Source organism: Triturus cristatus, chromosome 10, assembly GCF_964204655.1.
Source record: "Triturus cristatus chromosome 10, aTriCri1.1, whole genome shotgun sequence".
Classification (NCBI taxonomy): Eukaryota; Metazoa; Chordata; class Amphibia; order Caudata; family Salamandridae; genus Triturus; species Triturus cristatus.
The window spans coordinates 1,243,979,154-1,244,004,703 of NC_140593.1; the positions used below are offsets into that span (position 1 = coordinate 1,243,979,154).

General features: G+C 50.3%; 1 protein-coding gene across 4 annotated transcripts in view; it reads right to left on the reverse strand.

The window, feature by feature from the left end:
* Positions 1-25,550, reverse strand: part of KDM5C (lysine demethylase 5C) — a 601,345-nt gene that overhangs the window by 104,855 nt on the left and 470,940 nt on the right. For all 4 annotated transcript variants that reach the window (XM_085629900.1, XM_085629899.1, XM_085629902.1 and 1 more), the window contains one exon: positions 5,572-6,108. In XM_085629900.1, coding sequence (XP_085486026.1) covers positions 5,572-6,108 — 537 coding nt within the window. The remainder of the gene's footprint in view (positions 1-5,571; positions 6,109-25,550) is intronic.

Below are 25,550 nucleotides of genomic sequence, written 5' to 3' on the forward strand. Positions count from 1 at the left end.
ATATATCTCGAAATAAAGTTTGTGCCTCTGTCGCTGACGACTTCTCGGGGGAAGCCCACCCGGGAGAAGATCCCCATTAAGGCCCGGCCGACCACCGGGGCTGTTACAGTTCGCAGGGGCACAGCCTCGGGGTAGCGGGTGGCGTGGTCCACCAGTACCAGGATGAACCGATGTCCTTGTGCTGTACGGGGGTCCAGGGGCCCCACAATGTCTATTCCCACCCTCTCGAACGGGGTGGTGACAACTGGGAAGGGTTGCAGAGGTGCTTTGAGTTTGCGGCCGCTCTTCCCGCTGGCCTGGCACGTGGGGCAGGACCGGCAGTGGGTGAGGACGTCGTTTCTCATCTTTGGCCAGAAAAAGTGGGTCACCAGGCGACTGTAGGTTTTGTCCTGGCCCAGGTGTCCAGCCAGAGGGACATCGTGGGCCAAATTTAACAGGAAGTCTCTAAAACGGAGGGGCACCACCAGCATCCGACTGGCCCCTAACTCCGCGAGTCTCTGTTCACTGTACAATAGGTCGTTGTCCCAATAGATCCAATGGGCTCCGGTGGTGTCCCTCGCGCTCTGGGCGAGGGCTTGCTGGCGGAGTCCCTCGAGGGAGGAACAGGTCTTCTGTTCTTGACGGAACTGTTCCTGGGTGGGCCCCCCTTCTTGACGCCACTGAGCCAGGTTGGGAAGGTCCTGGGGCTGAGCGAGCCCTTCGGGGGTTTGCTCTGGGGGGGTCGGTATGGTCGGTGTCCTCTACTGGAGCGATCGGGGGAGGAGGTGCTGGCCATTCTGGTTCTTCTGATCGGGGGATGGCACGGGCGGCCATGGACCGGGTGGTTACGCACGCCCAGTCCGGGAGTGCGTAACATCCCCAGGTGCTCTCTTCTTTCTACGGCGGCCCACGGGGAACTCTCAAGATCATTCCCAGGAGACAGTCCACGGGGGCATCATCTCGGACCGTCACCTTCAACATGCCGGAGACTCCTCCCCATTCGAAGGGGACGCAGGCCATCCGACAGACTCTCCGAATTGTCGGCTGAACGGACGGGGCAGAGAATGTTCGGCAGGATCTGCTCTGGTTTTACCAGGTGACAGCGGACGGCCGTCACACTGGCCCCCGTGTCACGTAGTGCTTCGGCCCGGCGTCCATTAATGTTCACCCACTGACTATATTTTTTGGTGTTGGCGGGTAGGGGAGCCCGCGGGACCATGTCTCTTCCCCCTAGGCACGCTAGAACCATGGCGGCCGGCTCCCACTCTTGATGTTCCTGCTCGTATTCTTCCTGTTCTTCGGAGATTTGTTCCCCCCCCAGGGCGGCGGCAGCTACCTGGCGGGGTCTCGGAGCTTGGTTCTGTGGACAGTTCGGGTCATTGGCGTAGTGGCCGACTCGCTGGCATCGGTGACACGTGATATTGGCTCGGAACCCCGGGCGCATCAGGGGGTTGCCCCGGCTGGCCGGGGGCGGGGTGCTGGCAGCGGGAGCGGCCGGGACGGTGTCTCTTCCTCGTCCCTGGCCTCCTCGGGGACGGTGCTGACCTTGGTTGTTCCGGTTCTGTTAGTGCGGCCCTCTCCGGCCCACTCGGGTGCTTTCCCACCGGTCAGCTTCGGCAGCGAGTTGCCGTGGGTCAGTCAATTTACTGTCGAGGAGGTGCTGCCTGAGCTCGACGAAGCAGTTGTTAGAGAGGTGCTCCCACACCATGAGATTAAAAAGTTGCTCGTAGGTCGTTACGTGGCTTCCCTTGATCCAACCCTCGAAGGCTCGGCTGAAATAGTTGACATATTCCACCCAAGTTGTACCCGGGATCCGGGTGCAGTCTCGGAACCTCTGGCGGTACATTTCGGGTGTGAGCCCATATCGGGTGAGGAGGGCAGCCTTCATGTGGTCATAGGATGACATCAGATGGTCTGGGAGCTGTAACAGGGCATCGCGGCCTTCATTGACGAACCTCCCCCATAGACCGGCTCCCCAGTCACCTCGATCGATCCGGTGGGAGGTCATGGCGATCTCGTAGGCCTTGAACCACTGTTGTATGTCGTCCTCTCGGACATACTCTCGAACGACATCCTTGGGGATGTGGACTTTCTTTTCTGTCGCTCCCGGGGTGCGCGGTCGCTCGGGCACCTCCAGTTCTTTGTTCTGCTTCCGTAGGTCTATTTCTGCCAGTTTGCGTTCGTGTTCGTACGCTAATCTCTTTTCTTCGAGCTCTCTCTGCCTCTGTTTTTCTTCCCGTTCTTCTCGGAGCCGCAGATGTTCTAGGTTCAGTTTTTGTTCGGCTAATTTTAGTTCACCGTCCATTTTGAGCCGTGCCATTTCCAGCTCATGTAGTCTGCTTTTTTCTCTCTCTTGGATCTCTTCCTGCGAGAGACCCGTTCTTCGCTCCTCGGGAGCCGTGGTGTTCCTCGCTGATGCTGCAATGTTTTGGTCCGGGGATCTGGCGGCCCCGGTTTCTGCCCACGACTCAATGGCGTGCTTGAAATAGTCTTTGGTACTCAGGCCGGTGGTAGCAATGCCTAGTTCAATGCAGAATTGTTTCAATTCACGATGGCTGTACTCTTCCAATTTCTCCATCTGGAATTTCTCGGTGGATCCGCTCTCTTTGGTTGACATTGTGGTTTCGTCGTGGGGTGGGCTACTCTCTGTACGATTATGCGTTGATTCGAATCGCGCCGCTGGCCACCAATGTTAGACGGACCGGGGGGGGGGGGGGGGGGGGGGGGTCGGCCGAGGACAAGGGGAGAGGTCTCCGGGGAGAGCCGTCTCCAACGATCGTACAGACGAGTAACTTCCCCCCACAGATGTACACCACACAAAGATAAGGTTTTGACGTTCTTTATAAGCAATCTTTAGGTACGATAGAATGGTACAAGGAGGTCAGGACTCAGGGGTCCCCTCGATTCTAGTCTCTTGGTTTGGGAAAGGGGGTAGCGGGACAGTCTTGTTACCAATCTGGTAGCTGAGATGGTATGATGGATAGCTCACAATCCTCGAGCTCGGCGTCCTAGATGGACGGGCCGCGGCGGCGCCAGCAGGTCCCGGTGAAGGTGGTAGTGACAACAGTCCGCGGCAGCGCCAGCAGGTCCCAGTGAAGGTGGTAGTTACAACGGTCCGCGGCAGCGCCAGCAGGTCCCAGTGAAGGTGGTAGTTACAACGGTCCGCGGCAGCGCCAGCAGGTCCCGACGAGGATGGAGGATGCAGAAGGCCGCGGCAGCGCCAGCAGGCAGGACGATAGTTCGCAAGGCAGGGCTACGGCAGCGCCAGTAGTCCGTCAGGGATGAGTTCTTCACAGTGTCTCTCGCCTCCAGGATACAACTGCCTTCCTGCTCTGGAGCTGCCCCAGTTATAGGTCTGGCGCCCTTTGATGTCCGGACCCTCGCCCTTGGAGGTCGGGAGGTCCGGGATGAGGGAGTCCAGACACCCAGCAGGGGGGTGGAGCCAGCGCCCGGGGGAGCTGGGGGGCGATCGGCACCTGGCGGGGGAGAGCCATCGACACTTCTTTCTCCCCTCGACCTGCCAAGTGGTCCGTTCACCTCCTGGGTGGATGGTGGTGCCGGGATGTCGGGGCCTGGCCAGGCCCAGGGTTAGGGTCGAGCTGAGGCCACGCGGCCTCGTGGTGCAGTGTCCAAGATGGCGGCCGGGCCGGGCGAGGGAGCCGGTAGTGGTTCGGCCCCATGATACAGAGAGGTCCGGGGGCAGGAGTCCCGTCTGGGGACGGGGTGCGGGTTGTTTCTGTGGGTAACACCTGGGGGGCCGGGGCTCGGGCCCTGTAATGCGGGGAGGGAGCAAGCCCTTCACGTGGCCTGTCCAACAATGGCCACAAGGAAAAACGTTGTAAAAGACAAGTGAATTGTTACTATCCAACCCCCATGTGACAACATATGTACAGCAGGTAAAACGGCAACAGATTCTTGCAGCAAACACAGACACGGACATTCGGTACAAGGCCTGCAGAGAATCACGGGGGGGATTCTTCTACCCACGCCCCCTCACCAGTGTAAATAAAATGGTGACTCAGATCAGCTCCCAATTCAGTCACATTCCGCTAGCAGAACATCAGTCCAAATAAGATGCCCAAACAGTGGGGCGAGGCGGGGTTGCTCACAGCATACAAGGGGTCTGATTAAAGACACAATATCTGGCTTGTGGCACACTCCTGCCCCACTAGTGGGCTTAGGAGTGTGAATCTGAGACCAGAAAAACAGGGCACTAATACATCCAACAACTAGATGATGGATATTGTAAAAAAGTTAATAAATTCAAGACCAGATTTCAGGAGAAAAATCTGCAGTACAGGAGAGAGGGGACGCAGGAGGAGCACCGTTAAAATCAGGAGAGGGGAGACGAGGGGACGCAGAGGAGGAGCAGCGTTAAAAGCAGGAGAGAGGAGACGCAGAGGAGGAGCAGTGTTAAATGCAGGAGAGAGGAGACGCAGAGGAGGAGCAGCATTAAAAGCAGGAGAGAAGACGAGGGGACGCAGAGGAGGAGGAGCAGCGTTAAATGCAGGAGACAAGACGAGGGGACGCAGAGGAGGAGCAGCAGCATTAAAAGCAGGAGAGAAGACGAGGGGACACAGAGGAGGGGGAGCAGCGTTAAATGCAGGAGACACAAGACGAGGGGACGCAGAAGCGTTAAAAGCAGGAGAGAAGACGAGGGGACGCAGAGGAGGAGCAGCAGTGTTAAAAGCAGGAGAAAAGACGAGGGGACACAGAGGAGGAGCAGCAGCGTTAAAAGCAGGAGACAAGACGAGGGGACGCAGAGGAGGAGCAGCAGCGTTAAAAGCAGAAGAGAAGACGAGGGGACGCAGAAGAGGAGCAGCAACATTAAAAGCAGGAGAGAAGACGAGGGGACGCAGAGGAGGAGCAGCAGCGTTAAAAGCAGGAGAGAAGACGAGGGGACGCAGAGGAGGAGCAGCAGCGTTAAAAGCAGGAGACTCAAGACGAGGGGACGCAGAGGAGGAGCAGCAGCGTTAAAAGCAGGAGAAAAGACGAGGGGACACAGAGGAGGAGCAGCAGCGTTAAAAGCAGGAGACAAGACGAGGGGACGCAGAGGAGGAGCAGCAGCGTTAAAAGCAGGAGAGACGACGAGGGGACGCAGAGGAGGAGCAGCAGCGTTAAAAGCAGGAGAGAAGACTAGGGGACGCAGAGGAGGAGCAGCAGCGTTAAAAGCAGGAGAGACGACGAGGGGACGCAGAGGAGGAGCAGCAGCGTTAAAAGCAGGAGAGAAGACTAGGGGACGCAGAGGAGGAGCAGCAGCGTTAAAAGCAGAAGACAAGACGAGGGGACGCAGAGGAGGAGCTGCAGTGTTTAAAGTAGGAGAGAGGAGACGCAGAGGAGAAGCAGTTAAAAGGACAGAGGGTCCAGGAGAATACAAGGACAGTCAGGTTAAAGAGGCACTATACAATACATTACAGGAGCAGACTAGACAATAATTGGGAAAAGAGATACTGCGTTCAGCTAGTGTTTGCTGCCTTTCTTCGCTTTAGAAGGGGCACTATACAGTCATAGCAAACAGAAGGAATGGGCGAGGTGAGTAGTCCCAGCATGAGCCTCTTCACAGGCAGCCGGCTACTATGACCAAAGTCGTACCTTATGAAGCCGATTCCTGCTGTTCTCCTTCAGCGCCACCATTTCCTTGGTCATCTTACTCTGAAGACGCTGCCGGAGCTCAGTCAGCTTCTCAAGAAAATTGGCTACCTCCTTCGATGCCAGTGCCTGCCTCGCCCGGTCCTGCCAGGTTATGGCCCTCTCAGTCAGACACTGCAGAGCTTCTCCTTCAGGTAGCCTTACTGGCAGCTTTTGCAGTGCTACAAGGAGCGACAAGATAGTCTCAAGGCGTGGCCGCCGTGAACGCATACACAGCGGGCATAAGAACTTGCAGTCCCACTCCCACCAGGCGAGGGAGTGCTTCTGGCTAGTCAACTTTGGGCACAAAACACAACTGCCATGAAACCAGTCCTTGCAAAGATCACACTGCAGCATGAGGTCTGTGGGTGGCAGCCCACACACGCAGTAATCCACCTGCTCTGTAGACACATGGGCATTGCCAGCCTTACACAAGTTCTTCTTCTGCAGTTCTAGGATGCCCTCCTTCTCCTTCTGCTCCCCTTCTTTGAACGCCAAAATCTGACAAGAGAAAACACAATTAGACCAGCAGCACAAGCTACTTGGGAAGAAAGCAAACAAAGGAGAACACCGCATGTGTCTTAAATGAAGAACAGGCCAATTATAACTTTAAAATCTCAACAAAACTTCGACTTTTATGGTGTGTAACCGAGGAGACAACTGAAGGGACCAGTGAACACATACGATAAAGGCATCCTGCCAACACGAGCTTAAACCAAACCTGCCAACCAGTAAGAACACTCCATGCCAATTTCTGCTCAAACCAATCCGGAAAACACACTGGACACCTGCTTAACGAAGCTCGTCAGTAGAAGAGAACAGCCCAGACCAAGACCAGTGGGACAACCCAACACACAGGTCTGCTTCCAGGAATCGAAACACCTTGTGAGGCCCAACTCATACAAGCTTGCCCTTAGGAAAGCATGTCATTCATCATAAAGCCACACCTGCAAACCACCACTGCTGTAACTCTGCCACGTAAAAGTCAGTTCATGTCACCCTCCCCAACCACACTGAACATCGGCAGCCTTGAAGACCATCAACCCCAAGTCTGTATTTTCTACAGAGTACTATAAAACAGATCACTCATTCCTCACAAAGCGCTTTGGGCATCACAGACGTTATCTTGTGATTAAATCAAGTGTATGTAAATCTGCAAACAGTGGCACAGATTCTCTGGCTGGAGATTCCAACTCATCTATTAGCCATTAAGAAGATTGAAGATCATTGTTTCGCAGAACTGTTCGAACATTTCTCTGCCTACTCATTGACCTAGGTGCTCCTTCTAGATAACCAAATAAGGGTCCGCCATAATGCTAAAATGGTAGCAAATACCTTTACTTTATAAAAGACTATTGAACTTCATACTAATAGTAGCTCATGTGTACCTCTAGTTAGGAAGCATCACTTCAAGCGGACCAACTCTTCTGTGAACGGAGACTGACAAATACAAGAACCTATCACGGATTATGCACAATCTAGCACAGTGACCAACGAGAGGTTATCAATTGCCACCCTGCCATGGAGCCAATACGTGGCGTTATATTCCCGAGTTAGGCCCATGTATTGAGGCAGCTTATTCCTTACATTGTCCTAGAAAACAACATTTGACTTTTTGCATACATTACAATGCACAATATTGGATTAGCTTCTCTGAAACTCCTTTGTTTACACATCCAGCTTTACACAACATTATCACGATGCTTTGATCATGTACTAGGCCTATTCACACTAAGTACGAAAGTCATCCTATCTTCATCCACGAGGCGACCGCACTATCCACATATCAATACCATCACTAATCTAGCGCGCACAGTGAGATGGCTGCTTTTATTATAAATAGGTATCCCGATAGATTGGTAAGGAGGAACGTCTGCGGACACTGAAGGTCCATGCATACAGAGAAATCACCACGCACTGGTCTGACATTCCATGAGGGGTGTACAACTCCAGCCCAAGACGGGCCCTTCACTCTATCCAATCAGGTAAGGAAAGGTGGATCGTTCCTAGGTACACTTCGTGTAGGGCCCGCATCGTAGGAGTATGTAAGATTACCTGTAGGAAATTGGCTCTGTATATACTATACCAAAGTAAGGTATAGTGTGCACAGACTCCAGTGGAACCCCCAAAGGTAGGCAGAGGTAAAGTAGATAGCACCTCACTCTCTATTAGTGGTAGTGTGGGCACGAAGGAAGGCTTTATCACAGGGTAGTATTAAGCATTTCTTGTACACACTGAGGCAAGAAATGTCACACACTCAAAGACTGAACTCCGACCAATTTGTTTGTATAAAAATATTATTAAGTTGTATTTTAATTTCTAGAACCAAGCCAGGCCTGTTACAGGTAAGTATAATACTTTTCAGGAATAATACAATTGAATGCAGTCGTATGCAGTTGGTTTGGATACAGGTACTCCAACTATTCAGAAACATTTGAAATTACTTTACAGTTACTTTGCAATTACTGTACAAATAATTTAGATTTCTTTTCAGATTACTTTTTCTACTCAGTGTGACATGCCTAGCTATCATAGTGGGACATTCCCACTATATGCAGTTTCTTTAGTTTTCATACAATTTTCCAACTCCACACTTTGAACATTTCTCACAGAAAAGCAGTCAATGCAATCCTATGGGAGGAAATGAAGTTATTGGTTTACCCGTAAGTTCTTGGCTTTGGGAGTTGGGTTTCAGAGTCCCCCAAGGTCAAGGGTGCACTCTTGATACACCTTCAGCGACACTAGGGCGGCCGGGTACAGAGTGATGAGGCCCAATGTTATCCAACGGGGGATAGGGGACCTCCGGTTGGTGCACACTATACTACCTTAGGTCAGAATTAAGGGTTTGTCCTTAGGATCACAATGTCCTTGTGGATCTGCATGTATGGTCCCTCAATCGTTAATGCTTGTAGTTCACTTACTCTCCGCAGAACTGTTAGGGCTAGTAAGAAGGCAGTCTTTATAGTAATGTATCAGAGTTCTGCTTTGTGCATGGGCTCCAATGGTTTTGTCAGTTGTGTTATGACTGTGTTTAAGCTCCACAGTGGGGCTGGAGCCCTCTTGGACCCTTCCTGGAATCTTTTGAGGACTGGTGCTGTGAAGAAACCTTTCCATGAATCTACCCTGGTGTAGCTACAATTGCTGCCAGGAGCCCCTTAAGGCTTGAGTAGTTGATGTAACTGTCAAGAAAGTGTGTAAGATGTATGAGCACTGTTTCCTGTGTGAAAGGAATATACTACTTACCAGTATGCATCTGTTCTTGGCATGTAGAGCTGCAGATCTACACACTTGTGCATAGATCGCCATCTGGTGTTGGGCCCGGATGTTTGCAGTTGTTTTCCTCTTGGAAAGTCTTTGGAAGTCACGAGGTTGGTGATTCCTCCCTTGGATCGTATTGCGCATGGGCTTCGGCTCCATCCTCAGATTTTTTTTCGCCAGTAGGAAAAGATGTAGCGTAGTAATAACAGTGAAGAGGCCCATGTGTGTGTTATCTAAATAAGATAAACTGGAACAGATAAAGGTAGCCGGGTGGGCGTGTGTAGATCTGCAGCTCTACATGCCAAGAACCGATGCATACTGGTAAGTAGCATATTCCGTTCAGGGCATATGAGCTGCAGATTACACACTTGTGCATAGATTATATATCAGTACCCATCCTTAGCGGCAGCCACCCGTATCTGTTGCAGTGGTTTGAAATAATGTTTTGAGTACAGCCTGGCCCACACTAGCCTGTTGCTTAGTTTGCACATCTACACAATAGTGTTTAGTGAAAGTATGCGGTGTTGACCATGTAGCTGCTTTGCAGATGTCATCTAATGGGATGTTTCCTAGAAAAGCCATAGAAGCCCCTATCTTTCTTGTAGAGTGGGCTTTAGGGGGAACAGATAGCGTTTGTTTTGCTTTGTGGTAGCAAATCTGAATGCATTTGACAATCCACCTAGCTATCCCCGACTTGGAGATGGGGTTGCCCTTGTGTGGTGGAGAGAAAGAGACAAACAGTTGTTTGGTCTTACAGAAAGGTTGTGTTCTCTCGATGTAGTAGAGCAAGGCTCGTTTGACATCTAGTGTGTGAAGAGCTCTTTCTGCAACGGTCTGTGGTTGCGAGAAGAATACTGGTAGTTCTACCGCTTGGTTTAGGTGGAAGGGAGAAATTACTTTAGGGAGGAATTTTGGGTTGGTACGGAGAACAACTTTGTTATGGTGCATTTGTAGAAAAGGTTCTTGAATGGTAAGTGCTTGTATCTCACTATCCCTTCTGAGGGAAGTGATGGCTACAAGAAGAGCGGTTTTCCACGTTAAAATTGGAGTTCACATTTGTGCAGAGGTTCAAAGGGAGGCCCCATTAGTCTGGTGAGAACGATGTTTAGGTTCCACACAGGGGAGGATGGCACTCTTAGGTATTATTCTTTTAAGGCCTTCCATGAAGGCTTTAATGGCAGGTACTCTAAAGAGTGAGAGATGTTGCCTGTTTTGTAGGTAAGCTGCAATTGCTGCAAGGTGTAGTCGAATGGACGTGTAGGCTAGATTGCACCTTTGTAGGTGGAGTAAGTAGCCTATAATGTGTTGAATGGACACATCTAGTGGATTGATGGTGTTACGACAATAGATAACAAAACGTTTCCATTTGGCGGTGTAGCACGCTCTAGTGGTAGGGCGTCTAGCTTCTTTGATAACGTTGATACAGTCAGGGGGAAGATTTAGGTACCAGAATTCTAGGATTTCAGGAGCCAGATCGCAAGGTTGAGCTGAGCTGGGTCCAGGTGTCTGATCTCTCCAGGGTTCTGGGTTAGGAGGCATGGTGAGAGGTGTAGTTTTTGGTGTGGTACTACAGATAGTTCCAGCGGTGTGGTGTACCACGGTTGTCTGGCCCAAGTTGGAGCTACTAGGATGAGAGGTAGGGAGTGTTGTTGTAGTTTGCGCACCACTAGTGGAATGAGTGGGAGAGGCGGAAAAGCGTACGCAAATCTGCCTGACCAGTTCATCCATATCGCATTTCCTTTGGACAATGGGTGTGGATATCTGGCAGCGAAGCTTGGGCAATCGGTGTTTTCGTGGGTGGCGAAGAGGTCTATCTGTGGATGCCCCCACATTTGAAAGTATGGGTGAAGAACTTGTGGATGGAGTTCCCACTCGTGGATTTGTTGTGTTTGTCTGCTGAGCAGATCTGCCATAGTGTTTTGGACTCCTGGAACATGCTGAGCTATGAGAAAGATTTTGTGGGGTATGGCCCATCTCCATATGCTCTGTGCTAGCTGAGAGAGCTGTGGAGTGTGTGTGCCGCCTTGTTTTTGAATATAGTACATGGCTGTCATGTCTGTGCGGACAAGGACTGCCTTGCTTGAAATCTGTATTTGAAAAGATTTTAGGGCTATGAAGATTGCTAGTAACTTCAGATGGTTCATATGGAGTAACTTCTGTTGGTGTCCATGTGCCCTGCATGGTGAGATGTAATAGATGAGCTCCCCAGCCGGAGAGCGATGCGTCTGTTAGTACTATCTGGGGAACCGGGTCCAAGAACGGTCGACCTTTGGAAAGGTTTGTGGTGGTCCACCACTGCAGAGAGCGATGGGTAGGACCGTCTACCAACACCAGATCTGTTAATTGACCTTGGGCCTGGTTCCATTGGCGCGCTAAGCACTCTTGGAGAGGACGCATCTGGAGTCTTGCGTGAGTGTCAGGGGGTCCCTACCTGCCACGAGCAGGGGGAGGACTTTAATCCGTATTCGTTTCCGCCCCGACTGCAGGATGGACATGGTCCCTTTAAGACGGAGCGGACATTCCCTGAGGAAGGGACCCCGCCTCTGACATCACCGGCCGTCCACCAATCAGAAGCCTCAGTGCCATTCATAGGACGGCGTCCGGAAGAACACGGCGCGACACAGACAGGAGAGGAGAAGTCGTCCCGAACAGTTACGGAGGTCCTTAGGAGCCAGGAGTCAGAGGATTTCGAAGCAGTGCCGCCGCAGGAGGAGAAGAGAGACGATCCAGAGGCTTCGGCGTCCCAGGAGCAGAGAAAGCCGGGAGGCCAACGAGACCACGCTCCGCCCCGCCACACTTCTGGAGAAGTGTGGCACCACAAGGTACGGGCCAGATTAAGGGGGCTCGTGTTCTCACGGGGTGGGAACAGGTAGGGGTGGGTGACGGTGGTCACAGGACGGTTGGGTGGGTTTTTTAGCAAGAGAAAGCGCACCTCCCCTACACAAGTACGTTTTCGCACGGTAAAGGTTCCCTGGTGATCCCGTCACTTCCCCTCCCCCTCCTTTCATTAACGGAACTCCCGATATTGGAAGTAACCCCCAGTTTCGGTTTCCTTTATACCCGAGAGACTCCTCTGGACCCCTGTCGCATTCAAGCCGGAAGCGTCCCTGGCTGACAAGGAGAACGACCAGACCGGACTACTCAGAGCTCCCCCGAGAACTCAGACTTCTTCAGAGACTGTTCCTTGGGTGGTCTGCTTATTTCTTTGAGCTGGAACTATGTAAATAAAAGCTCACATCCTTTGAATCTACTGCTGTATCCTGGTCCTTATGTTACAGGGGATTGAGACCCCTCCATCCCTTCTTACAAGTGGCGAGCTAGATAGGAGAGACAACAACCATCCTCTGATACAAGATGGAAAACCTCATTCAACAAATGAAGGAAGGCCAGGATAAGCTCGAATGGGCAATTGGACAAACCTCCACTCAAGCCGAAGCAGACCGCACAGCCTTCACCACTGCCATCCAGACTCAGGCTGATAGCCTATTGAAGTTGGCAGAGGGTCAAAACCAACTCATGGCAGTGCTAGGACAAGGGAGAACAAGTGCCCCTCTCCCGGGAACGGTTGTCCCTCTACAGAAGTTCACTCATGGGGATGATCCTTTGGCTTTCTTTTTGAATTTCGAAAGGGCCGCTATGGCCAGCGCTTGGCCCGGTGAGAGGTGGCCTTTTTACCTTGCCCCTCTTTTAACAGGGGAGGCGCAAGCTGCTTATCAGATAGTTAATAAAGACGGCACTTCCGGTTATGCTGTGGTGAAACAGTATATACTCTACCGTCTAGGGGTGGATGAAGAGACCCATAGACTCAAGTTCCGCCAAGAACGCGGCTCCCCAGGCGACCTTCCAAAGACACTATTCTTTAAACTAAAAGCAGCTGCCGACCTATGGCTCAAACCCCAAGAGGGTAATATGGAAGAAGTGATGAATAAAATTTATCTCAAACAGTTTTTGGAAGCGTTACCTTATGGGACACAACGATGGCTGAAACAGCATGCAGGCTTAACGCTTGAACATGCTGTTGAGATGGCTACATCATATGCGAGGGCCCAGGGACGACCCCCTGTAAGAGAACCCGAGAAAACCAATAAAACCATCCCGGGCAAACCCGAAAAGAAATATATGAAGCCCCCATTAGAACCTTACCGACCGCGACCCCTCAAACCGGACTTTCAACCCAACCCTGGCCCTCAATGCTATGACTGTGGCGAGTGGGGACATATATCAAGGTATTGCCGAAAAAGAAAAGAAAAGGAAGAAGAACCTATGGATGTGAGCTACGCCCCCTATTCTCTTCTAAACACCAAAGAAATCGGTCCAATCTTCTATGTGAGTGTGAATATTTATGGGAGAGTGGTTCGCGCTTTACTTGATTCAGGATGCAGGCATTCGGTGGTTAGAAAATAACTGGTCCCCCCCCCCTCCTGCCTCATAACAGGTTCACATAAAATGCGTACATGGAGATGTAAGGGAGTATCCCATAGCTAACATCACCATCCGCAGGCACCAGAACAGAAGTAGTCGTTGGGGTTTTGCCTACTCTACCAGAACCTGTGATCATAGGAACCGATAATCCGGGCTTCGTCACTCATGTCTGATGCCTTACAGAGTACTCCCCGTAACAATCTTCTTGCTTCGGAGCCATGGGCTAGGGATACCCATTTTAGGACAGCACAACTAAACGATTCCTCGCTTACTAATGCTTGGCAAATTGCCCGTTCAGGTCAGGATCCTGTAACAGTCACCTATCCCACCTTCATTGAAAAAAACGGGTTGTTATATAGGTTGGCCAAACACGATGCAGTGCCCCAACTCCTGGTACCTGCTGCCTTTAGGGACTAAATACTTTTCTTTGCACATGCACACTTACTTGCAGGACATTCAGGTGTGGAAAAAACCGGGCAGGCCATTTTGCAACACTTCTTTTGGCCAGGGATCTATGCACAAATTCAACGTTACTGTCAAGAATGTCAGATATGTCAACGAAGAAACCCCTATGTTCCACCTCCGGTACCTCTGAACCCATTGCCTATCATAGGTAAACCTTTTGATAGGATAGAAATGGACCTTATAGGTCCCTTGCCTAAGTCGGCTAGGGGCCACCTGTATGCATTAGTCTTAGTAGACTATGCTACTCGATACCCCGAGGCCTTTCCCCTCCGGGCGGCTACATCGACAGCAATCGCCCAAAAACTCGAGGTATTCGCTAGGATGGGCTTTCCTCGCGAAATCATTACCGACCAAGGAACACCTTTTGTCTCACGCTTAATGACCCAAGTCTGTAAACAACTCCAAATCACTCACATCAAAACGTCTACCATCCCCAGATGGATGGTTTGGTCGAGCGGTATAATGGTAGCTTAAAGCTCACCCTGAAGAAACTTCTATCTGGGGATGGTAAAAACTGGGACCAGTTACTACCACTGGCTCTTTGTCCTCCGGAGCCAAAAACAAGCCAGCCTAGGCACCTCTCCTTTTGAATTATTGTTTGGTAGACCCCTAGAACCCTGTTGGAAATTACCAAAGATAGCTGGGAAAGGGAAGGAGCACACAAAGCAGAAACCTTACTAGATTACACCCGACAACTCCAAACCAGGTTGCACAAACTGAGAACTATGGCACATGATCACCTGGCTATAGCCCAGACCAAACAAAAAACGTTTTATGACAGGGGCAAGAAGTGGAGGGAGATGGATGTTGGTGATTGGGCCTTGGTTTTGTTGCCCTCATCAACGCACAAACTGAGAAAAGAATGGAAGGGCACTTTTAAGATTATCAGGAAAATCGGTAGAACCACATACATCCTACAAGTCCAAGGTAACAAGACACAAATGTGCCACATAAACTTGTTAAAAAGAATGGCTGGTAACACCTCCCCAAGCGGTCAATTCCCTTACACTTGCCAATCATACCGTTTGACACTCCCATCAACTCTGACATAACAACCGGACAACGTGAGGAAGTTCTATCACTTCTCAAGTATGCAGACGTCTTTTCAGATCAACCAGGGAAAACCAACATATCAATACATTCCATTCCTACATCTCCCGGGACGGTGGTCAAACAAAAGCCCTACAGTATCCCCGAAGCTAGGAGACAGGCCTTCCAAGAAGAGGTCAACCAAATGTTGCGCTCTGGAGTGATAGTACCCTCCCACAGCAACTGGTGTTCTCCGGATTTCCTCGTCCGCAAACCGGACGGCAGTATTCGATTTTGTATCGACTTCAGAGCAGTGAATAGGGTATCTAAACAAGACGCTTACCCCCTTCCTCGGGTAGACGAGTTACTAGAACGCCTTGGGGAGGCTCGTTATATCACCATTATCTACCTCACCAAGGGGTATTGGCAGATTCCAATCAACCCTGCAGATCAAGAGAAAACCGCTTTCTCTACCCCCTCTGGCCATTATCACTTCACAGTCCTCCCATTTGGACTGCACGGTGCTCCGGCAACGTTACAAAGAGCAATGGATAAGGTATTGTCTTCTCATACTCACTATTCTTCCGCTTACTTGCACGATATTGTCGTCTACAGTAAGACGTGGGAGGAACATTTGATTCATTTGGAAAAGATACTCTGTAGTTGGAGGACAACGGGCTTTCACATAAATGCCAAAAAAACTAGAATAGCCTTCAGGAAGGTGAAGTATCTAGGATATGTCTTAGGAGACGGGAGGATAGAACCAAAGAACCGAAAAAATTAAGGCTATCCTTGAAGTCCCCTATACCAAGACCAAAAGAGATCTGCGGGCTTTCCTGGGCCTAGTGGGTTATTATAGGAGGTTTATTGCTCAGTTTGCCGATTTGGCTGGCCCTCTCACTGACCTCTTAAAGAAAACTCAATCACCTAGACTACCAGCCCCTACTCCCAGGGAAAACAGTGCATTTCAGGCACTAAAGAATGTCCTTACCACTGCACCCGTGTTGATTTCCCCAGATTTCTCGAAACCCTTCATCCTCCAGACAGATGCCTCAGGAGTGGGTAGTGGGTATTGGGGCAGTCCTTTCACAGGAAGATCCAGAGGGATTGGAAAGCCTGCAGCCTCAGAACAGTGTGCCACCACAACCGCGATCAACAGAGGGTAAGATTTTCCGACACCAAAAGGCACCCCTGCACCCGGCGCCCCACGGCCCTCTGTGTCTAATCCCGGGGTACCTACCTATCCTCCAACTACCCAACTTACCTCTCGAAGTGGTGGTGGCACCTGAAGAGTCCTGCTCTTAGGTGAGCTCCCAGTGCTGGATCTTGGTGCCCAGCACGGACTCTGAAAAGTACCCACAATGAATATGCTACTTACCAGTATGCATCTGTTCTTGGCATGTAGGGCTGCTGACATTCATATCTGTGCATAGATCGCCGCATAGTGTTGGGTCCGGATGTTTGCACGTTGTTGTCCTGGAAGAGTCTTCGAAGTATCACGAGATAGGTGACTCCTCCCCTGGACTACAGTGCGCATGGGCATCCTCTCCATCCTTAGATTGTTTTTCGCCATTGTGGCAGTGATGGAGTAGATACAGTAAGTGATGACCATGCTATACAGTAATTCTGAGAGCTGCAGCTGCTACAGGCGCCGGGGAGGAGGGTGGGCGATATGAATGTCAGCAGCCCTACATGCCAAGAACAGATGCATACTGGTAAGTAGCATATTCAGTTCGAGGCATGTGGGCTGCTGAATTCATATCTGTGCATAGAATATATAGCAGTACCTCCTATTAGCGGCGGCTACCAGTGCCAGCTGCAGCAGTCTGAAAAAGAGTTTTGAGAACAGCCTGTCCTACAGCTGCCTGCTGTTTTGAGTGTACATCTACACAGTAGTGTTTGGTAAATGTATGTATAGTGGACCATGTGGCTGCTCTACATATTTCCTGTAAAGGAATGTTTCCCAGGAAAGCCATGGACGCCCCTAACTTTCGTGTTGAGTGGGCTCGTGGGGGAATCGTTAGTGTGCGTTTAGCTTTTTGATAGCAAATTTGAATACATTTAACGATCCATCTGGCTATACCTGATTTGGAAATGGCGTTGCCCTTGTGTTGTGGAGAAAAGGCAACGAAAAGTTGTTTTGTCTTCCTAAAGTCCTTAGTTTTGTCTATATAGTACATGAGGGCCCTCTTTACATCTAGTGTATGGAGCATTCTCTCAGCGACATTTTGTGGATTTTGAAAGAAAACAGGCAGTTCAATAGTTTGATTCATGTGGAAGTGCGATATTACTTTAGGCATGAATTTGGGGTTGGTACGTAGTACGACCCTGTTTGCGTGAACCTGTATGAATGGCTCTTGAATGGTTAGTGACTGGAGTTCACTAACTCTTCTTAACGAAGTGATTGCTACTAGGAAAGCTACTTTCCAGGTGAGGAATTGAATCTCACATGAGTGGAGAGGTTCGAAGGGTGGACCCATCAGTCTGGTGAGGACCAAGTTGAGGTTCCACACCGGTGCTGGTGGGTGTCTTGGGGGAATTACTCGTTTAAGTCCCTCCAAGAAAGCTTTGATGGCAGGCACTCTGAATAAAGAGAGGTGCTGCCTGTTTTGGAGATAGGCTGCTATTGCGGTTAAATGGATACGGATTGAGGTGCATGCCAGATTGCATCGGTATAGGTGTAGGAGGTAACAGATTATGCTTTGAATGGATGCGTCTAGCGGGTTAATGTCATTGTTGGTGCAGTAAATGACAAACCTCTTCCATTTAGCTGCATAGCAAGCTCTGGTAGTGGGTCTCCTGGCCTCCTTGATGATCTCCATACAGTCAGGTTGCAGGTTTAGGTAGCCAAACTCTAAGACTTCAGGAGCCAGATTGCCAGGTTCAGCTGTTGCGGATCTGGGTGCTGAATTTCGCCATGGCTCTGCGTTAAGAGTGCAGGTTTTATCCGCAGCCTTTGATGCGGCACCACGGAGAGTTCCAGAAAGGTGGTGTACCATGGCTGGCGCGCCCACGTTGGAGCAACTAGGATGAGTGTCAGTGAGTGCTGTCGCAGTTTGCGTACCACCAGCGGTATTAATGGCGCTGGGGGAAAAGCATACGCAAATCTGCCGGACCAGTTCATCCACATCGCATTGCCCTGCGACTGTGGATGTGGGAACCTGGCGGCAAAGCTTTGGCATTTTGCGTTTTCGTTTGTGCCGAATAGGTCTATCTCTGGATGACCCCACTGTTGGAAGTACGGTTGGAGTACTGATGGGTGTAGCTCCCACTCGTGCATCTGGTGGCTGTGTCTGCTGAGCAGATCCGCCATTTGGTTGTCCTTGCCGGGGAGGTGTTCCGCCATAAGGAATATGTTCCTCTGAATGGCCCACTTCCACATGCTCTGAGCCAGATGAGACAACTGTGGAGAGTGTGTTCCTCCCTGCTTCTGTATGTAGTACATGGCAGTCATGTTGTCCGTCCGGATCAACACGACTTTGTTGCACAAGTGTACTTTGAATGCCTTCATGGCGAGGAAGATTGCCATCAGTTCCAGAACGTTGATGTGCATCTTCTTTTGTTGTGTTGTCCATAGTCCCTGCACTGTGTAACTGAGTACATGAGCTCCCCATCCCTGGAGAGAGGCGTCCGCTGTCAGTATTATTTGTGGAATAGGCTCTTGGAACGGTCGGCCCTTGCAAAGGTTTTGTGGATTCCACCAATGCAGAGAGTTGTATGCCCGACCGCTCACCAACACTAGGTCTTTTAGTTGCCCGTGAGCCTGATTCCATTGACGTGCCAAGCACTCCTGAAGCGGGCGCATATGTAGTCTCGCGTGCGGGACTATGAAAATGCAGGAGGCCATAATGCCTATCAACTGCATGAACACTCGTGCAGGAAGGGAGTGTTGAGGTTTGAACTTTGCGATCAGCAGTTGCATGCTGTTGATCCTCACTAAATTTGGCTGAGCTGTGGCTGCCAGAGTGTCTATGGTCGCGCCCAGGTACTGTTGTACGTGTGCGGGTTGGAGATGTGATTTTGGGTAATTTAGTGAGAATCCCAGACTGTGAAGAAGGTGAATGGTGAGGGACATGTGGCTGGCACATTGCTGGGCTGACTTTGCCTGAACAAGCCAGTCGTCCAGGTAAGGGTAGACGTGAATGTGTTGTCTCCTTAGATGTGCAGCCACCGTAGCTAGGCACTTGGTAAAAACCCGGGGTGCTGTTGTCACGCCGAAGGGGAGGACTTTGAATTGATAGTGCTGTCCCTGAATAGTGAACCTCAGATATTTCCTGTGTGACGGGTGTATGGCTATGTGGAAGTACGCATCTTTGAGGTCTAGTGTGGCTAGGAAGTCTCCCTGGCTGAGCAGCGGGAGAACCTGCTGTAGGGTGAGCATATGGAAATGCTCTGACAGAATGTAGTGGTGGAGGGGTCTCAGGTCTAGTATAGGTCTGAGCGACCCGTCCTTTTTTGGGATTAGGAAGTACAGAGAGTACACCCCTGTCCCCTGCTGGTTCACGGGCACGACCTCTATTGCACCTTTTTGCAGCATACTTAGCACTTCCTGCTGCAATAATGCTAAGTGCTCTGCGGACATAGGACGGTGCTTTGGCGGTATTGTGGGTGGAGTGGAGGTTAATTCGAGACAGTAACCGTGCTGGATAATCTCCCTGACCCACCTGTCCGTGGTGATGGTTTTCCACGTGGACAGGAACCGCTGAAGTCTCCCCCCGACAGGTGTTATGTGGTCAGTGGGAAGGGAGAGGGCGTCACTGTTTGTTCTTGGGTGAGGACCTGGTGTTGCCGTAACCGCGTCCCCTGCCCTTGGTGCTGGAGCCACGATATCCAACTCTGTTGGTTTTATCGTAGGTACTCTGTGTGCCCCCTTTAGTGTATTGCTGCTGTGACCCCTGGCCTCTAGCTGCTCCCCTATTCCCGGGGCGACGAAAGGAGCCACTACGAAATGTCTGCGTTTGCAGAGCCCCCATGGACTTCGCAGTGTCAGTGTCCTTCTTTATTTTTTCTAAGGTGGTGTCCACTTCTGGGCCGAATAAGTAGTCGGGGTTGACTGGCTGATTCAGGATGTTGTTTTGAATCTCTGGTTTGAATCCGGAGATTCTTAACCAAGCGTGTCGTCGTAACAGGACGCTGGTGTTAATTGCCCTTGCTGCTGTGTCGGCAGCATCCAGTGCGCACTTAATGGATGCGTTGGTAAGAAGTTGTCCCTCTCTGATGAGGAGCTCCGCTGCCTCTTTGTATTCGTCTGGCAGATGTTGGAGTAGTGACTCTAGCGTGTCGTAGTGTGAACGATCATAGCGAGCCAGGAGGGCCTGTGTATTGGCAATGCGCCAGATGTTTGCTGCTTGAGCAGCAATTCTCTTGCCTGAGGTCTCCAGCACCTTGGACTCCTTGTCTGGGGGAGGAGCATCACCTGTTTGCGAGTGGGCTCGTTTGCGAGCGTTAGCAACCACCATGGAGTCCAGAGGTAACTGACCTCTAATGTACATAGGGTCTCCGGGCGCAGGTTTGTATTTTTTTCTTCAATCCTGGGGTTTAGCACCCGTGCCCTGGTTGTTTCCTTGAAAAATGTCCTTTGCAGGTTTGAGAACACCTTTCAACATGGGCAAAGTTTTGACAGTTCTCTCGGAGGAGGCGAAAGTGTCCACTAAGAAGTCTTCCTCAACTGTGTCAGAGTGGAGTTGTACTCCATGATTGGCTGCAGCACGTTCTATGAGGGCATTGAAGGCAGCAGTGTGCTCTGTGGGAGATGTTTTGGCGCCGTAAAGCTGCGTGTCCTGGGTATCTGTTGCGGTACCCTGGTCTGTAGGGTCATCCCAAGCTTGATCTGGGTCCTGCTGCTCTTCAGGATCGATATCCCTAGGGTAGGTGGTATCATCACCCATGTAGTCCTCCATTGCCTCTGTGTCGGAGGGCGTAGGAGAAAAGGACTGGGGATCCTGATAGGAGGTGTGCAAGCGTTCATACAGAACTGGTTCCAACTCTGCTGGCAATTTATGCTTCAGAGGTATTCTGTAGGAGTCCAAGGCCTGCTCTGGCGTGATCCTCCGTTTTCGGAGCATTAGTCTGCCAGTGTCGGCGTCTATGAATTGTGACTGTGAAGGCTCAGAAGGTGAGTGTCCAGTAGATGGGGACTTTGTCTGGCGGACACGTGTTCGTATCTCGAACATCTTCGGCGCCGTGTATGGCGGCAAACCAAAAGTGATGTTGGTTGGTGCCGAGGGTGCTTTTGGAGCCTTGTTTGTGTCGGGGCCCGACGTGGATCGGAGGGCTGCCCGTTCCCTGATGCGTTGCAACGACGCCGCGACTTGTCGCACCGAGAACGCCGAAGGTTCTTTGGTGCCGGTTGGTTCTGTAGAGGTAGGCGTCGACTGCTTTGGAGCCACAGGGTCATCGATCCGAAGAGAGGTATCAGCGGTCGTCGGAGCCGATGACTTGACGCGTGTCGCCGTTTTCGAAGTGGACTCAGATGGAGCGGCCATTTTGACTTAGGTAGTCGGGGCCGACTGCTTCGGTGCCAGGGGCAGAGGCGCTTTTGTGGGACCGAGGGCCTTCCTTTTCGGGTCGGTACCGATATCCGCTGCAGCGAGTTCGGCGCCGAAATCCCTCTTAGTGCGTTCGGAGCCGATGGTCTGTGTCGGCATCGAAGGAGTGGAGGTCTTCGAGGGCTTCGAGCCGACCACTGCCAGTTTCACTTTTTGGTTTCGGTGGAACTGGTGCGATGATTGGTTTCGGTTTCGTTGAAGGGAATCCAGTCTTTGGTAATAATGGCTTGTGCTGGATGTTCGAGGCCGGGGCCGAAGAACTTTGGGATTGATCTCGGGTAAGGCCCGGAGGCGATCCCTTGACCGGAGCCGTAGAATGACGCACTTTGGCGGCCTCCGTATCGACGGGTAGGCCTGGCTCTTCGCTAGAGCTATCTTCTTCGGCCCCAAAGGCCACATTGTAGTCTCCTACCTCGTCGACGGCTTCTTCCCTGTGAAAAAGCGCTTCATCGGCGTCTTCCGATCGGGAATCGTGTTCGGAAGCGGGGCTGGAGTTCACTTCTTCCACGCTCTCCACATCCTCGGTGCTGAAGATGTTGGCCGGGGCAGGCGCCGATTGCTGCGCTTCTAATCTCGCTGCCCGTCGATTCCGGAGTCTTCTTCGATCGGAATCGGGCACAGGCCATACATTTCGATTCGTCGTGATCCGGTGAGAGACATTTGTTGCATACCGGGTGGACGTCGATGTGTGGGTCTTTGGCGTGGCATACAGGACACCGTTTGAATGGGGTCCTCGATTCCATCGTCTATGTAAGGTCGATGTTCGGATTAAACGGATCCGAAAATCTGGAAGAAGTTTCTAAACTAATTAAGAAAGCAGTCGATACCGAACGGGAACAGTACCGACGAAAACTAAAGGCCTTTTGGCCTTAAACTAAATTTTCCTAACTTGAGCTAAGATAAGCACATCCGAACCCAATGGCGGAAAAAAACAATCTAAGGATGGAGAGGATGCCCATGCGCACTGTGGTCCAGGGGAGGAGTCACCTATCTCGTGATACTTCGAAGACTCTTCCAGGACAACAACGTGCAAACATCCGGACCCAACACTAGGCGGCGATCTATGCACAGATATTAATTCAGCAGCCCACATGCCTCGAACCTATACTTACCTTTAACTCATTTTTCTTCCATAGGAAACCATTGACTATTTTTCTGTGAAATTTCTTCTTAGTGTTGATTTCTGCAATTTCTAAATATTCTTCAAAAATCGTATAACATCTGAAAACGTAATTACTTACCTGCTTTGGATAAAGGTCCCAGTACTGAGTCTAGGCACCCAGTACTGGATTACAAAAGTAACGATAACCTACTGTACCTGTGACCTAACTTTTCTTCCATAGGGAATCATTGATTGTTTTGCTCTGAAACATTTTTTAAGTGCTAACTTTTAAAATAGCTAAATATTAGTTAAAAATCATTACAGTACCAAAGTCGATTTTTAACAACTGATTCCGAGAACTGACCCAGGACTGGATCTAGGATCCAGGCCTGGAATTACAAAAGTAATCTAAAAAGAAATCTGTTGCATATAATTTGAATTTATCATTGAGCTCAATGTATTGTGTTTAGAAATAGAGTTGCTTATTGCAACTACTTGTAACTGTTTACTAAAAAGTCTATTACATATACAAAAGTATTTTTATGAAACATCTCCTGTCAAGAAAGTATATTTTAATTCCAAGTGTTGGTTCTAAAATAAAACAAGCATATATTTTTTATATACAAACCATTGGCCTAGAGTTCAGTTATTGAGTGTGTGGAACTATTTGCTGACTGAGTGTGTACAACAAATGCTTTACACTGTCCTCTGATACTGCCTTACTGCTCGACCAGGCTACCACTTTGGAGAGTAAGGTTATATCTAACTTTAACCTCTGTTAAACCCTTGGGGTCTGTGGACTCTGTACACCCTGTACCTATTAAGGAACAGTATATACAGAGCCACTTTCTCACAGCTAGTCAGAGTTTGCTCCTCCTCCTCTCGAGGGTTGTCCCCTGGTCTTTCTCTGCCCGAAGGGGCTGCCTTGGCTGCTGTTGCCAGGCTTGGTTTACGGACTGCTGGTTTGATTGCTGTCCGCCGCCCTGTGTTTGCTGTTGACCTGTTGGGAAGACTCCCCTTTCTGTGGGTCTTCTGAGGTTAAATCCTCCTCTTTTGAAAGTGCCCCTCTGTTGTAGGGATCCCATAGCCCTGGCAGTCTGTCATTTTTTTATTTGTTCAAGAGATTAATCTACCTCACTTCCAAATAGGGCGTCTCCTGTGAAGGGTTTGGTAATTATGGGAGGTTTGGACCCCTTGCTTGAAGCCTTTAGCCAGGCGTACCTTCTTAGCGTTGTACCTGTGCACATTTCTCTGCTGGCTGTATTGGCTGTGTCTAGGGCTGATTTCAGGCAGGTGTTTGCTATGTTCTTTCCCTCCTGTATGATGGATGTTGCGCTCTTGTCCTCTTCTGGGGGCTTGCCAATCAATTTCCAATGTCATTCCAATGTTGGTGGCCATACCTACTGAGGAGGGCATTAGAGTTCGCAATGCACCATTGCGTTGCAGCCTGCCCCTCCATCTTGTACTCCCTTGGTGGATCGGGTTTGAGTTTCTAGGAGGAAGCAAGAGTCCTTTCCTCCTCTAAGGGGACCTCTTGATGAGGCTGTTGTCGGAGGCTGTGTCGTCTGGTGGCGAAGCCTTTGAGGGATAGCTACAGACTTCGGGGCTTTCAGTGTCGAGGTCGTTCCATTCTACCTCGAAAGTACCCGAGGCTGCCTTCACTTGTGGAGCGTTGCGCTCCTCTTAGACGTCCTCCTGAGGTGTGGGGGTTGCAGAGCTTCGATGGTATCTTCCGTCCCTTTGGCGTTAGACAGTGGATTTCGCAGGAATTCTGAATTCCATCAGCGCCTCGAACTCCCTTTTTAGTTGAAGGCGTGCCACCATTTTCGCTTCCAGGCGTCTTTTTCTCCACCTCGAGGGCCCTTTTGGCGTCTGAGGCAGGGGAGAGCCTAGTCTTGGTTGTGGTGGATTCTGCCTCCGAGGGTGTGGTCTTTCCCTTCACAGCCTCCCGATCAGCGACTGCCTTCGATTTCAATGTTTTTCCCACGTCAGTATCGTTGGGGTGGATTCCGTGGGTTTCTTTTGGCCATGGCTGACCCTTGGTCGTAGCTTTCTTCGACGCCCGGGCTGCCTTTGTGCCTTCTTTACAAACGTCGTGTGGATCACATTGTGCGCACTTGTGGCGGCAATTTGGGCAAAATTTGAAAGGGTATTTTCCATGGCCCCTACCTTGCCCTCTTTTGATCAATCTGTGTTGTAGCTCTGTCGAGGGACCCCTATGGGGAATGGTGTACGAAGGCATCTCCCCTTCTCTGGTGTGTTAAGTCAATGACTGAATGTTTTCACTGTAATTCCTTGATTTGTTCGGGCATTTCATCCAAAACTGCGGAGTGTTTCCCTTTGCTTCCAGACCCAATGGCGGAAAAAATAATCTTAAGATGGCTACCAAGCACTGGAAATTCTGGGGCGCCGTCTGACGGCACGTGAGGGATGGACCACGTATCAAATGGTGGTGGTTGTTGATGCCCCACACAAGAAAAACAAGCATTGCCATAGCCAAAAGGTCTCGCCTTTGGGACATTGTAAGTGTTAAACCATGCAACAGTTGATGTTGCAGCAAGGATATTGTGCTGCAGAATTAAATGCTTGACATGTGGGAGCATAGAACAGTAGGATATTTGTTATTGCCAACTGGATTTCACTGCATGTGTGCCTTTCAAGTGTTAAGCAGTGTTTAAGAAAGAACACACTCCTAACAATACCAATACCCTGTGTAAGAAAGAACACTCCGAACAATACCCTGCAACTTGTATGCTTCTACTGGCACACACAAATTCAGAGATTTACAAATACCCCGGCTACTAAATTCCATATCTTGTTCCCATTTCAGAAATACGCAAGTTACCTTGATATCTATTTTTGACTCTACATATTTCACCATATGTATTCGTCTAAACTCGTTCCTGGGGGAAGGCCCAGCAGTTAAGGGGTTAACAACCCTCTCCTCTCCTTGTGCATTTTCATTTAGTACTGCTCCGTCATACATTGTATAGCTCTTTTTGGTCCTCTGTTAGCCAAAACTTGTGTTTTTTTTTAATTTAACTACAATACATGTATAATATACTTGTAGGGCTTAACGCCAGCCCTCTTAGTCCATGCGTCTGTTGTTATGCTGCTGT